This window comes from Oxyura jamaicensis, chromosome 2, assembly GCF_011077185.1.
Source record: "Oxyura jamaicensis isolate SHBP4307 breed ruddy duck chromosome 2, BPBGC_Ojam_1.0, whole genome shotgun sequence".
NCBI classification, from domain to species: Eukaryota; Metazoa; Chordata; class Aves; order Anseriformes; family Anatidae; genus Oxyura; species Oxyura jamaicensis.
Window position 1 is genome coordinate 31591844 of NC_048894.1, and position 16138 is coordinate 31607981.

At 34.2% G+C, this 16138-nt stretch overlaps 1 protein-coding gene across 4 annotated transcripts in view; it reads right to left on the reverse strand.

Annotated features, from left to right (window-relative positions):
- Positions 1-16138, reverse strand: part of SNX13 (sorting nexin 13) — a 65174-nt gene that overhangs the window by 10611 nt on the left and 38425 nt on the right. For 3 of the 4 annotated variants that reach the window (XR_004748124.1, XM_035317249.1, XM_035317247.1), the window contains exons 13-20: positions 15103-15296; positions 13454-13558; positions 12487-12619; positions 9815-9852; positions 6202-6271; positions 3502-3674; positions 1620-1727; positions 612-722 (exon numbers count right to left, since the gene is read on the reverse strand). Coding sequence is in view for 3 of the 4 variants with exons in the window: in XM_035317249.1 (XP_035173140.1) it covers positions 612-722; positions 1620-1727; positions 3502-3674; positions 6202-6271; positions 9815-9852; positions 12487-12619; positions 13454-13558; positions 15103-15296 (932 nt within the window). In the remaining variant the exon portion in view is untranslated. The remainder of the gene's footprint in view (positions 1-611; positions 723-1619; positions 1728-3501; positions 3675-6201; positions 6272-9814; positions 9853-12486; positions 12620-13453; positions 13559-15102; positions 15297-16138) is intronic. The other variant, XM_035317248.1, reaches the window with a different exon arrangement.

Here is a 16138-nt window from a genome sequence, read left to right on the forward strand (position 1 = left end):
AATAATATAAGGAACACTTCAAATTGCTTAAGTTCATTACAAAATGCAGCAAAATGCAGAGACTGGCCAACTGTACTCTGAATATTTCTGGTAGCTTAACAAAAAATCTGCTCAGCTCAGAGCTCTGAATGTGATCAATGGCTCTGAATGTTTACAACAATTAAACACACAGCAGCTGCTTCTGAAGGGAAATGCATTTCATCTTTTCAGCTGAAGAGTGGACAGCATGGTAACAACAGCAAATACAGAGCAAAGATTTGAAAAAGGATATTAGAAGAAATGAGACTAACAAAAAAAATCAGATGTCACTGACAAAGTAATTTGCAACAAAAACATGTTCTATAAACTGTTAGTGCAATACGTGGTGCCCAATTCAAAATTTTGATTTTATTGTCATACAAATAAATGTACCTGCTATAGAAATGGTACATTTTCAGTTCTGTGTACCCTGAAATACTTTGTTAATCACAAATATTAAAACAACTCACTTGAAATCTTTTTTGAAAGTGCTATAAAACTGCTTAATATCGATTAAATATCTCCATTTAATGCAGGCATCACACTAATAAATGCTCTACTACAGTTTTACTAATAGTGATAAACATTCTTACCTTCCGTGCAAAATCTCCCTTCCCTTTGCTGTAGGCTTTATTCTCCAGGAAGTCATACACATAATGGGCTAGAGCTGGAGAAGCTTTCATCATTTCAGGATTTAACAGGAGCTGAATAAAATATTTGTTGAAGGGCACTTTTTAATTAATTATGAAAAAGGTCATGCAGTTTAGTAAAAGTTTATGACCAAAAACACCGTATCTTGCAATGTATTTTTTCATTCGTTCTCTAGATTTTATTCCAACACTACTCTAAAGGTGGAAACAATCTGCTGTCTGGTAATTTCTATAATTTTAACTTATATGTTAATTATTATATCTCACAGAAAAATACACTTTCATTATTTATTAACATGTCCATCAAGTCAGTCAATGGGAAGTCCCTGTAAAGTCAAAGCTAGGTCTTATCTGAATGGAGAAGTTGTGTGGTTCTGCTACAGAGGAGAGTGGGTGTTGTGCCAATCCTTACGCAATGGCACAAGAGAAAGTAACCACAAAAATGAGTGTAATGAAAGAAAGTTACGTGGTGTAGTACTCAAAATAAATAAATAAATAAACACACAACACAATGGGAACCTCACCAGCTCAAGGGGAATGAGGGCAGAAACAGCTGAGAATAAACCAAAGGAGCACAGAGATGGCCAACTGACTAGATAATAGTAAGTTTAAACTTCTTATGGTATACTATTGAGTATTTATCTCCATGACTTATTTGGATGAATTCTGTTAGAAAATTATCTGAATTTTTAGATAGCTTTATCTCAAAACCAAACTCCTGAACCTTCCTGTACTAAGATCAGGAAGTACTGATGATGTTTCTGTGAAATTTCTGTTTATTCAAAATTAAATTTGGCATTTAGTTTCAGCTGGGACACTTACAACAGCATTTTGTTTCATGTTTTAAAAAAGAAAAAAAAAAAAAAGAAAAACAGCACTAACAATAAATGCTAGCAAGTTATCTACCTTAGGAAAAAAAAAGAACGCAGACCAAAAGACTTAACAGCTTACCTGCAAATATGCATTTAAATCTTTTTTCCTCTTTTCCAAGAATTCTCTGTCCATATTGTTAAATGTCTTTTTGCCAGGAAGTTTCAGTATGTTTGCCAGATTTTCAAACTAGAAAAAAAAATAAAAATTGTTTTGTGTTCAAAGTAGGTCCTAATCACCATGTAACCTCAGAAATTACAGGGGTCATTATTTCATATCACCTGTTCTCATCAACCATATAATACCTGGCAAATAATTTCTGCATCAAGACCAGAACTCAGGCTCCCTGGAGATGCCAAAATGAAGGTAGGATATCAAGAACAAGTACATGCAAACTCCTGAGACAGTCAAGGACAAAATTTAATTTCCAAACATACCAAGTAATATTGAGTTTTGAAATACAGACATATGCTACTATAGTCTACAAGTTATTCATATGTCATCACACCCTCTCAAAAACATTGGATTCAAAATTTATCATCATTATTTGCGCTGAAGTTGATAAGGTTATGACTACACATCAAGATAACTTGTACATCTTCCTAAAAGATCTCTGTTGAGTCTTCATTGGAGCTCCTCGATATTTAAAGGTGGCTTATAAAAAAGATGAAGAGCAACTTTTTGCTCAGGCAGATAACGATAGGACAAGGGGGAATGGTTTTAAACTAAAAGAAGGGAGATTTAGATTCGATGTTAGGAGGAAATTCTTCACTTAGAGAGTGGTAAGGCACTGGAACAGGTTGCCCAGAGAAACTGCGGATGACCCATCCCCTGGAGGTTTTCAAGGCCAGGTTGGACAAGGACCTGGGCAATCTGATCTAGTGGGTGGTGGCCCTGCCCATGGCAGGGCGGTTGGAACTAGGTGAACTTTAAGGTCCCTTCTAACTCAAGTCATTCTATGATTCTGTGAATTCAGTACTTTAAATTTTTTTTAAAAAAAGCTCATACAGATACTATAAACAAAGACAACTTCAATTTAATTTTGGATTGAGTGCCTATTCCCCCCCCCCCCCAAAAAAAAAAAAATAAATCCCTGCCCTTTCTATTAATTTTATAGAAAAGATTCTAACATTTACCCACAAGATGTCAATAAAAGTATCTCAGACATGCACACAAGAAAGTTCACCATACTAGTGATATTCTGCTGTCTGCAAACTCAGTAAGAATTTCAATTTTACTTTCAAAACAAAGCAATATTGGTTGGGAGTTTCGGAGATGCTACAATGAAGCACAAAAATAAGATCAGGTAACCCATACCTGTTTCACCAGGCCAGGGATTATTATTAATTTTAACTCAGTTTTGAAAAAAAAAAAAACACAAGAGAAATACAAAATCTTAGGTTTTATTTTGTACTTCAGTGAATTACAAGCATCTTCAACATTTTTTCTTTCATTTGAGGATAAGTTAAGAACGTACAAGTATATCAAATAAAAGAATGTCTAGCAGTACACTGAAATGCCAACATCTGTCCCTTCTGAAACCCAACAATCCTTAACATTTTGCTCAAAACCTAAATATGTACTTTCCAAACTGAGTTTTTATCCTCTGTGACAAATATAACAGATGAACTAGGCCACTGTTCCAGACCAATAGCACTTCCATACAAACATTTCACAGTAAAACTTAGCAAAGGGAAGAAAGAAAACTTTATTTAGTACCGTATCCTTTTATTAAAGCAATCTAATGCCTCAGCATCAGGAACTAAACGGGTACACCTGTAAACTACTTGGTACAAATAATTTATTACATTAACAATTTAAAAGTATACCTTAATGCAAAATAATATAGTGCTGGAACTCTGCATCTTAACTCACTTTGAGAAAGCCAATACTTATGCCATACCATCACACAGAAAAAACACCTTTCGAAGAAACCTTGAAGAATTTCTGTGAGACAAATTACCTGCTCAGTGATCCTCATGTGAAAGTCATGGAAGTCACTGTAACGCCGATACGTCTTCCATGTCTCTTCACTGTTTTGATTTCGCCGATGGACTGTGATAGCATACAGTGCATATGTCTTGCCATGGTCATTACACACGCCTGCCACAGCATATGGGTCATAGTCAGCATAGACTAGTAGTTTAAAAACAAAAACAAAAAAAGGAACAAACAGAAAGAAGGAAGACGAGAGGACACAAACGTGAAGTAAAGAAATGTCTGAAATGACAGACTTGAGAGACTAAAATGGACATGCAAGCAGAAGAGTAAGCCATCCCTTTATTCAAAACACTGCATAAGTGATACCCTCCAGAAACTTAAGTTTAATTTAGAGATATTAAGCAGCCTTTAAGATTGAAACTTGTCTATCACATGCAAAACATGAAGGAAAAAAAAAAAAAAAAAGAACAGGAAAGGTTTCAACATTAAAGAACAGAATAAATCCTTTAAAAATAATTTTAGTCTAAAGAATTCCAGATACAGGTGAAAGACAACCATGAAACCAAAAGAAATTCCAGTCTGCAAAGCACTCTCTCTTTTTAAAAGTCTGCAAATACAAAAAGAAAGTACTAATACTGTAAGCATTCAGTTCTTTTATTCACATCAGCAGTTATTGGCTACAAGATAGAAAATAACCTCCCCGCACTATTTCTCAGTCAACAGGAACTATATACACACAAACATACACAAGTGCATGCCTTCTGCATGTGTGTGTACATATATGTACTCTGTATGTGTACACAAGCACACTCAATTTAATTACTCCATAAAATAAAGAAGAGACACTTATCTGAAATGGAAACAAACATTTTTTTTTCCCCTCAATGAGTATTTAAATGCTCTCCCACATTCCTCCTATCCCCATACAGAATGTTTCAAAAACTTCAATTTGAACTACAGACTAACCTAAAACCAACACTGCATACGCTGCACACAATTAAATTACGTGCTGTAACTCTAATTATTGAGCCAACGGCCAGCAGCTCGTTGAAAATACTTCTTGATTAAGTTCTGTGAATTTCTTAATGCACTTATGCTCCATAAAATACATTTTTCTGCCAAATCATCAACTCTAATCTCTTGACATCTCTGAAGAGCAAGGCTGATGCCTAAGCAGACAGTGCGTACCCCTACGGAAGGGGCAGCTGCTGACAATGCAAGAATTACATGTTAATACACATTAACACCCGGAATGCAGCATCAGCCTTTTCTTTAGGATCTACCCTCTAGAACAATGATGAGTGCTGAAACCCAAGAGAAAAGAGACAAGAAGGCACGGCCCCACAAGCACTGAGCAAACCTTATCCTCTAAACTTACACTGCCATGCAGACACTACACCAGGATGCTGCAAGGCCAGGAGTGGTAGAAAAAGAAAGAAGAAGCTCTGATTGCCCCTTACACTGTTTCTTCTAAACCAGCACATATTTTACAACACAAAGCAAATCAGTTCCTCAAAAGTCAAGGAGATCTCATGTACTATCAACAAGCACAATGAAAGCTAATGAACAGCATATGAATGCTGCCTGTAACACCCAGAAGGCAAGGACTTGTATTTCTTGCTCAAATACAAGGTGAAGAGAAAGGAGACATCCACTTTAATCCTATCTTACAGTATGAAACTGTACAAATCCCTCAGTTCAACTGGAGTATTATGGATTGACAGTCAGGCTGATAGTTATCAGTATGTGCTGCTAGCAGATAATAAATTTAAAACAATTTCTGTGGGTTTTGGTTCACTTCTCTTTTTTTTTTTTTCCCCTTAAAGAGATCAAAACAACGGAACTTCTAAGTTTAATTCAGAAAAAAAAAAAAAAAAAAAAAAAGTAATGCTTGCAATTTTAAATAAAAAAGCAAAATTGTGACTCTTCACTTTTAAATTTATTTTTCCCTTCTCTGAGGGCTGACTATACTATGTGGATTGCACCATGTTCTCACACTGGGTTTGAGTAATAGAGTTTAATTAAAATATCAACAAGTTGAATTCACAGCTTATGTCTACTATAAAAATGCAGCATTTTAAAAGTCTATTGCATAATAAGCTCCACAAAACAATTATCTGAAGACCCACTGACAAATTAATTTCCTAGTGGAATCTTGACAAACTAGAATAGTTGTAAATAATACCTGACGTTTATTATTTGCTCTCATGTAATAGGTTTTTAAACTTAATTCTAAACAAAAGTTTGCTAAAAACAACCAAAAGTGCCACCACTGTAAAAACTGAAGTCACTACCTTAAATTAAGCTAAGTCACTCACGAATCATAGAGAATTATGGGGTGACATAGCAAGAGAAGTAAACAGTCAACAATTCAAATCACGTGACTAGAAAAAGAGTTGGCTTTCAGAATTCGTTCTTTAAATTACTGTCAAAATAAATACTACTCAGTATTAAATTTAAAGAACAATTATTCACAAATTGGAAAAATAATAATGCTACAAACAGTAAGAATTAAATCACATTTTAAGAATGGATATACCATGTACGAGCTACAGCATTAATTCCGTATGGAGTTCCATTACAAGGACTTAATGGGAAATATGAATTCAAATGGTTTATGATGCTAAAAAGATGAAAGGTTTCAGACTTCAAAGGCCTGTAATAGTAAAAACCTCAAAATAAATGTTGGCAAAAAATCTGCCATTGAAACAGATTAACTTACCAGTGTCTGAGATGTATGCATGGAGTTGAACTGTCTCATCAGAAGGGACATTTGAAAGGTCATCTAAGGACTGCATGGTGGGGGAAGAGAGGGAAGAAGGAAGAAATGGGCAAGAGAGAATAAGATCATGGACACATCTCATTTGAGAGATGTTTTTTGGTTACTTTAATTAATTTTCAAACTTTCAGTTCAGCATACACTAATAGCTTAATGCACTGTAACAATAAAACTAAGTTTTTAATTACCTGGTTAACAAAGCCTTTTTTTTTTCCCACATCCACTAGGGCCCTTCATTTCCCTCCCTACTCAGTTTCACATGGTTTGGGGACCACTCTAATATATTTACGACTTTCATTTGATATCTCAGTTTTAATAGAAGTACAGGCACAAACAGTCTTTAATTGAACATTTAACAACAACAACAACAAAAAAGGCAAAAAAGAACAGCTACAGGGATACAAATATGGTACAACAGATCTTCTGGTTGTATCTTTATATTCTTCTGTTTCTTTCAACTGATTTCAAATTACACAAAAGCTACAGTGCAGTAAAAGTCCAAAAATTTCTTCACTCTACGTAAAAAACAGCAACCAATTTTCCTCAGAAATATTTTCCCGTGTGACAAATAAACAGGCACACCCTTAGCTTAACATCTGTCTCCCTGTTCCGCAATTATTTGGGATTATTTGTCTGCCCACATGGCCAAGAATGCCAATGTCATCCTGGCCTGCATCAGAAATAGTATGGCCAGAAGAACTAGGGAATGTTTTCCCTCTGTACTCAGTACTGGTGAGACTACACGTTGAATATTGTGTTCAGTTTTACTATGAGAAGGATATTGAGTTGCTCAAGTGTGTGCAGAAAAGAGCAACAAACCTTGTGAAGGGACTAGAAAACAAGACTTATGAGGAGCAGCTGAGGGAACTGGGGTTGTTTTGTCTGGAGAAGAGGCAGCTGAGGCCTCATCACTCTCTACAACTGCCTGAAAGGAGATTGCAACGAGGACTGTGACAGACTTCTCAGATGAAAAATGAAAGGACACAAGGAAACTGTCTCAACTTGCACCAGAGGAGGTTTCAATTGGGTATTAGGAAGAATTTCTTCACATAGAGGGTGGCCAAGTATTGGAAATGGACTGCCCAGGGAAGCAGTGGAGTACCCATCCCTTGAGGTATTTAAGAGACGTGTTGTACATGGCAGTAAGGGACATGATGGGACTCGGCAGGTCAGCTTGACAGCTGGACGTGATGATCTCAAAGGTTTTTCCAAACTAGATAATTCTACAATTCTATAAAATGGAGGAGTTATTACAGAAGGTAAGTAATAGTCAGCTGCTCTAATACTTTGCTTGCTATGAAATATTGATGTTAAGCTATTGTTATATATGTTTGTTTGTTTTTGTAAGGCATAATTGATTATTGTTTTCCTGCCTCCCTACATTACCAACCTGACTTTTTTTTTTTTTAACCTGAAAACTGCATAGGGTTCAAGCTAATGCATATTAATGACATCCAGAAGTTCAACCCAGACATTTCTGCTGCCATTCAAGGTCTTGGGTATAATACCTACATAACTGCTTCTATTTGTTCTATGCAAAAGCAACACAAAGTTCACGTTATGGATGCATTTAGGTGAAATCTGCAAAAGTAAATATTCTACAGTTGCTTTATACCTCAATGTACCCTACTAGTTTAGTTTACTAGATGAACGTGTAAAATTAAAGGCAGAAATTAAGATGATACTTTTTAAGATAACTTTTTTTCTCAAAACAGACTCTTTCAAACACATTCTTACAGTGAAGGTCCAGGAGATAAATTTTAAAATGGAAACTTTAGCAAACACTCAACATCTGTGGCAAAACATTATGCAGAAATAATTAATGCAAATAAATGGAATGGTTGAGACTTTGAGATAAAGCAACAGACGGTTTGCATTTAGTGCGCCCCAGTATCTCTGACATGAGGTACATTTGCAGGAACAATTTAATTAAAATGCACGTGTATTAAATGCACACAAGTTAATTAAAATGCAAAAATATCATACCACAACCTAATCTTTCCTAATGCATTGTCATTAGGTGAAAGTACAGAAATTCCCTGACCGTTGAAGTAACCTTTCCAAGGTCTATTTTTCTTCATGTAACTAACACAAGGGAGCTATACTATTTGTACAGAAATTTACTTTTGATATGGAATTCAGCCAGGAAAAACTAATGTACAAGTATTCAAACACCTGTAAAAGCACTGAAAACCCCAAACAGCCCTGAAGAATAAGGACTACAGAAAGCAAAAGTTCTTCTGCATAAACAGAGCTTTGTTAGGCATTTCTGCTAGAATGTTTTTCTCTCTTTATAAAAATAATAAATGTTGTATTAAGCAACTATACTTTTCAGAACAATAATAACAAAAATCAAGACTTGGAAGCATCGTATGCAAATACCTATTGCAACAGTACTTGATAAAGACTTTAAAACTAGTCTAGTTTGGAAAAGACAAAAAATTAAGCAGGACATAAACGCTTGCCAGATGAGCTATAACAAAGAGAAATCCCTACCCATAATACAGCATTCTGGTATGTCAGGCTAGTTTTAGAAAAAATACTTGAGATGTTTGAAAGATCTTTTTAAGAGATTAGTCCACTGAAAGAATCTCTTGTGAAATGTTATCATCATTGTATGCAAATTTATAAAAACTTAAAAAAGGTAAGTTTTACTTCTGCATCAACAGGATTTTGTGCAAGTTCCAGCTGCTGAATCTTCTCTTTATATTTCAAAGACATAAACAAGATAAAAACAATAGAAAATATCCCAGCTTAAAAAAAAAATATATATACAATAAAAAAAACCCGACATGGAAACATGTTTAGATTGACAGTAAAGGTATTCAAACTGTATTACAAAATTAATTACACTCCTCTGCATGCTAAGCATGATCTAGCTAATGCAGAGGAACTCTTAAGGAGCTACATAATCCTCTAAGAACAAATTAGAAGGGCCAATGAATTACATAAGCCAGGAAATTGCATGCAGATTACAAGCCCTTCTAAAACTATTTAATAAATATTTAAAAATTAATACCAAAATGCGAACTTGAAAATGGTCAGAATAGGAAACAAAGATTTGTATTTTGAATAGATAAAATCCAGATACTTGGATGTTTACAAATCAAGTCCTAATTCAAAAAACAAACAAACAAACAAAAAAAAACACACACAATTAGATGCCTTGTTTTACAGTCTATTGGAATTTAATCCTTTGAGATTTCAATATCAAAGGATTTGTTTTCACCTGGTATTACCCAACTCTGAAGGTTACGTCTATTTAAAAAAATAATAGGTATAAGGAAGTATGTTTTGCTTAAGTTTACTATAGTCTACTAACACATTCTGTGAGAAACTATGTAAACAATTCATTAAATTCAGGGAAAAAGTATCAAAAGGACAGTTTTATCTTATAGATTAATTGATCCCTTATGTGTCTTTCAATTTGATTCAAGAGCAAGGCAGACTTTTTCAGAAAATAAATTGCAACGAAGTAAACCCCCTAACAGTAACATAATTTAAACTATTTTATCACACTTTCTCTACTGTTGTGAAGAGGAAAAAAAGTACATACCAGATTTATGCTGCCAGTAGGAGACCCATTAAAAGATTCTAGGAACAGTGAGGAAGGGGAGAAAAAAAAGAAAAAACAGTTAAAAAATTTTCTCCAATACATGACCTGTATAGAAGAAATAAAAATGTGAAGCCAAAACCTTACAGAAAATTAGACAAATGATATTGCACAATAGTTGTACCTGACATATGAATACTTTCAGTTCTCCAAAATGACATCTAAATGAAGATGTATGGAAGTTTATACAACTACAGATACAAAATAAAAACTCTAGAGAACATTTCTTTTTTACTTTAAGCTTGCATTACCACATGAAATTGCTTCACTAAGGAGTCAGTGTAATAGTTGAACATTTTCCATCGGACTGATGTTTGAGTTAATGAAAAGAACTATTTTAGTTGCTAACTTCTTTGGGACCACACTACACTCAAATACCCTCCACTTCCACTAAAAACAAGTCTGGAGTGACAAAATGGTTCCTAGCTTTGTTTGAAATCAGATTTTAAAAATAGTAATAATTCATGCTGGATATTAAAATGTTCTTCTATTAAACTGATTTATAAAATAGAAAAAAAAAATACTGTAGTTCGATTCAATATGCACTGTAACCTGTTAGCTCTTTGATCCAAAAGTGTTCATAAGATAAATCACTAAGACTTGAGAGTGCTCAAGGAAATAGAATAAAAAAGGTCAAGAGTTAAGTTAACTGTAGTAACAAGTTAAATAAAACCAATTTAATTAACATAAGACTGCTAAATAATTTGCTCAAAAAGGATGCATTCTATGTCTTGTCCACTATGTCTAACAAAAACAGAGAGCATACTAATTCAAAAGACACAGCAACTTTTGAGAAAATGTGGTAGACTGAGGATACCTGACCTTAACAACAAAATTACAGAGAAAAACTCTTCTCCTCCCCTTCCAGGATAACATGGATAGAAAGGACAAGCCATGTTAACATTCTCAAAGTGAAATGAAGCTAGTATTTCTATCATTCTCACCCCACCAGGAGAAAAAATAGCTAAAGATAGTGGTTTCTGTTGTCAGTGGTGCTCTTAAGATTACTAACAAGCAAGCAACCAAATGCTGGTAAATGATGCTAGCAGCAAATTCCAAAATACCACCAGGCAGCCTGTATGGTTTCTTTAATTCCTTTCATCATGCAGTTTGCCTAACCTCAAAAAAAAAAAAAAAAAAAACTCAAAAAAAAAAAAAAAAGCCCATGCTCTCTGATGGACAGATGCAGTGAAAATCTGCTTTCATTCTTTCATCCCTACTCACTGTAAGAGTGAATTAGTTTTTTATTCAATTATTCAATTTACACAGCTTCTTGTTTCTAGTGGCAGGACTGCATCCAATATATTAACTACTTCATTAAATTACACATTCAAAGGTATTAATTTGTGAATAACCTGATCTGTATCTGGTCCAAGACAGATTTTGTCAGAGTTCTCTGGGATTTGTTAAAGAACTTAGAAGACCAAAAAAATCCCAACATTACAGGAAGAAATTAAACATAATGAAACAAAACTAACACATGAAAATTAATAGTTATATTCACAAAAGTTGGTTAAAATAACTACACAAAATAAAACCACTAAACAAAAAAAAAGGCAAAAGAATAAATAGATAAGAATAACTTGGGAACAAATAAAGCAGGCTGTAGAAGTGTTATTAGATATTTTGTATATTAATGTAGGTTTTGCAGAGACACTGGAGGCAGTTCCATCAACAGGATGGTTTCAAAACTTAAAGAATACGGTGTAGTAAATACACATTATATTGAAAGTAACCTAAGTGAGAAGAACAAAGCTGATCTTTACAGTTCTAATTTAGATTCTTCAGGTGTTAACAAAATGTATCGCTAGAGGGTAGTAAAGAACACAATCGTCCTTCCATCTTCTAAATTGTTCTTAAGAATAACTAAGTTCATATAAAACCCTGCTTTAAAGAGGAAAAAAGTATTGTATTTATGAAGTGTTCTGCATTAAAATTACTCTTGAACCACAATGTTACTTTAAATGAGTAAAAAAAAAAGAAGGAAAGCTCTTATAATAAAAAAATTCAGAGGAGTTGATAAAAAAAAAAAAAAAAAAAAAAAAGGAGAAAAATTTAAAAAATAAAACTCCCAAAGTGAAGACCCCTTAGTTCCCCCTAAGACCCAGCGGGGGGGGGGGGGGAGAGACACCACAACCACACATCATGATGTTTCAAGCTCAGTTCTTAACAAGAGCAAAAAGACTTCACAGACTTTCAGTTTTCCAGAAAGCTTTAAAAATTCACACCTCCTATGTACTTCTTACTTCTATTTCCAGGTGAGGAATATAGTTACGTATTAAAACAACCCAGCAAAAGTTGAAGTACCTCAATATTTTGGAAAAAAAAAATGCAAGTGAAAGAGTTACACAGAAGAGTCACACTTATTTTAGTGACACACTTGTGACTAAGACTTGGAAAAAAAATTGACACAAAGCTAATAAAGTTACTACAGAAAAACTTGTTTAACTCCCAGAACAATTTACATAAAAACACAAACAAAAAAAAACACTAATTTAAAATCCTATACAAACCTATTGATTTATCAAAAACAGTGGGGACAATGTTCCTCATTTCATTTTAAAGGAGAAAAAAGAATATGCCCAGAAAACCTCCCTTACAGGTAGAGAGCTCACCTCCTTCACCATCATCTGATCCTCTGAAACTAGGATCCTTCAGCATATCCAGCTCAGCTAACATGCGCACATACAATACATTCTGTTTGAATGAAGGGTAGAATCTTTCATCTCGCAGCATCAATTCATAAACCTTATTGAAATAAAAATAACAACATAAGAAATATATATAATGCAAGAAAAAAAAAAATCATGCAGGTTTGAGGATGTCAATTTTGTAATACATGAAAATTTTATGTTCTCTTCAGCAGATATCACATGCAAGGCCCTTATAATAATCTACTTTGAGCAATGTAGTTTTTACAACGTTTTCATTATTATTAAATGAAGTACAACAAAGTGGTTCTAAGTTCTACAGCTCATATAATTAATTTTTAATAGAAATGAGTACATGAAGTTAATGACCTAAAAATCATAAAAACCTCCCAGGATATGTAATTTACTGAAAGAACATCAATCATTCACTTTTTAATATCTATATATATAAGACTTGAGTGATAAAGTCAGTGTATGAAGGTACTGATAAGATTTTATCTTCAATACTTGCTGCTTCCGAGTGCTACACTGTGTAGCCTGGCAGAAACAGAGCAGTCAAATTTCTTAAAAGAAATAAAGCCAAATACAGTAATACGCTTATACCTCCTTTGAAAAATAAAGCTTTTTCAAAGCAGACCAAAATTGTACCACTTAGCTGTTATTCTGCATAGGCACATTTTCTTAGATTGGTGCATAAACACAAATAATTCCATCATTTTTAACCTGCCCATTACTTTGAAAACCACAGGCTACATATGGCAAAGCAAAAGATGACAATTTAAAATATGATTTTATAGAATATGGAAGTGGTAAAACAGGTTTTAGGTTTCTGATGACATTGAGTTTCTTGCTCCTCTTGAATGGCTGTAGTGAAGTTCAATGCACTATAGCCTTAACAACTCCTATGAAATACAGGATGAATAGAGTATACCTTTCTTTGAATGTCATCAAAGATTTCAGGTGTTGGATCCTCATGGTTCAGAGTTTCTGCCAGTTTTGCTACTAAGTTGTCATCAATATTAACTCTTGGAGATGCCTGTCAAGAGATCTAAATCAACTTTCACAGAATAAAAATAAGCATTTTTTTCCGCACAAACAAAATCACAATTCTGCAATTCTCTAAGCAAAATGCATTTCTGCTTGGTGAGTATTTCCAGGTCATGAACTGTCTAGAACACAGAACAGGAGTCAGAAAACGAAAAAGATTAAATTTGGACTGTGTATTAAAACTCAGAACTTTCAGAATACTTACAAACATTTCAAAAAACAATTTATGCACATCCCAACTGTGAGTCCCAATTGTTCAAAGCAATAACCCAACTAGATTTACTCAGACTTAAACACAAGTTTTATTTATTCATGAACAGAAAGATCCAGATTCAGAAATGAAGAACATCACATTAAAAAAAAAAAAAATGAAGTTCTAAAGTGTCTAAGGAAATACTAACAGCTTGCCAGTTCTATTAATTCCTGCAGACTACTAGAAGCTGAAATCAAAGTAGCTTCTTATACAGACTGTACAACTACCAGAAGAGACAACATATTAGCATCCATCAAATTCTCAGTCATCCGTTGATATGACATTTCAAACTAGTGCCCAGTAAGCATTCTATTAGATAGGTTCAAGGTCCCATACTTTCCCATTTTCTGCAACAGACCCAACATAGCTAACTGCTCAGCTGATCTATTTAGCCCAGCTGAGAGGCCAAGTTGGTTGGCTTTTGAATAAACTCCGGGATTAGGCAGCTTCTGACTTTGAACTGGCGTGTGTTCAGTCAGCTCACAAATACAGTAGAGCAAGCTCTGGATAGTCCATAGAAGATGCTGTTGATATTCTATTGAGGTGAAAAACCAAAGTGAAAGAAATGATGCAGAAAGAGAAACATTACAACAGATTTGAGGGATAATTTGCTGAGGGAAGCTTCTAAAATGAGTTGAACGGTGATTTTTATGCATACACAAATTCAGAAAAAGATGCTTTGTTCATAGAAGTTGACAAGTGTTTTCTTCTACTGAACACTTCATTGTTACAATACTATTGGGAACATTAAAGCTTTGCCTATCAAAAGATACTTAACAGGGTGATATTTGTGCAACATATGCAGAGGCACAGGAATTTACTTTGTTTCAAAGGCCAGCCTGAATCTGTGTTCGTACACATACTAAATGGCTTTTTTTTTTTCTTTCTTTCTTCTATTTTTTAATTCCTCTTAATCTGGGGAGAATGAGGGCAGCAGGGTGAGAGAAAGGGAAGTGTAAAAGGAAGGGAAGGGAGAAAGGGCAGCATACTCTATGGGAATTTATCTTCTATTCTGTCTTCACATTTTCTTTAGATTTTCCTCTATATTGTCCCTCAAAAGCATACTTTCTAGAACACCATACATCTATAAGATAATCAAAAAAAAAAAAGGAAGACATTGACTGCTTGGCATAAGAAAAGAGAAGATATGCAGGTAATACCTTAAGTGTTAGTTTAACATTAATGTAGTTTAATATTAATGTAGTTAGTTTCCCATTAATGTAGCCAGACAACTATTTGTACAAAAAATTTCAAACAATTCAGAAATACATTATTCTTACCTTTTCTGATAAATATTGCTCATAAACTCCAACCGCAGCTGCTCTTAATAGACCCTTGGTTTGATTAGTTTGATGCTTTCCATCTTTTTGCCGGCTTTGAAGTACCTCCAGCTGTTGCTGTGCCGTAACCCTGTATCCTTCCACTGTCATCCAGAAAAACAGATGTGCTTGGCCACCAGTCTGCTGCATGTAATCTACACAAACACAGAAAATAGGCACCATACAGGCATAGTTATAATTTCACACCTTAAAGGAAGAATTCTCTAAGATGTGAACTAAATACTGGACTCCAGGATCTGGTTATACATCTAGAATAGTTGTCATCTGGAGTGAAAAAAACAAAGTACTATATAGATTATATTGGTGATAATAATATTTAAAAATGGGAACAAAATCTAGAACAAGGCAACTAATCTTAAAACGCACACGTAAAAACTGAATCAATCATTATCGTGTGGATAAAAAAGGCTTGTGCAGCATGACAGGAGTTGAGAGGAAATTCAAACTGGAATTCTAATCAATCACATACATCTACATTAAAAGGACTATCAGCAGCAGCAACAACAACAAAAAACTTTAAGCCATCTATCAATTTCTTTTCTTATATAGTTAAAAAAAAGTACAAGGCCACTGAAGGTTCTTTGAGAACTTAAAATACAGCAGTAATCTAACTTCAGTCTTGTCATTAGTTCCATTAGTTTCATTGAGGCCAGTGAAAGGCAAACAATAGCGATTAAGATTCAGAGTCATTCCAATTACGAAACTGAGCAATTCTTGCAGTGATTCTTCTCTAAACAGAAGAAATTTATTCACTAACAGACCCAGAATCATTGCAAGATCAATCTTAGGAGAGATCAGGATTGAAATAAGCTTAATGGAAGTAATCAGAAGCACTGACTGTGGTGCTCTGAACAGATAATTACAGAATCACTTGCAAAAATGGTTTTGTGTTCCCTCTGGCTTACACATATTTAGCTTTCAGTAGATATTATTTAAGTACAAGTATACAAACCTGTGAGTTAGGATAGTCTAAATC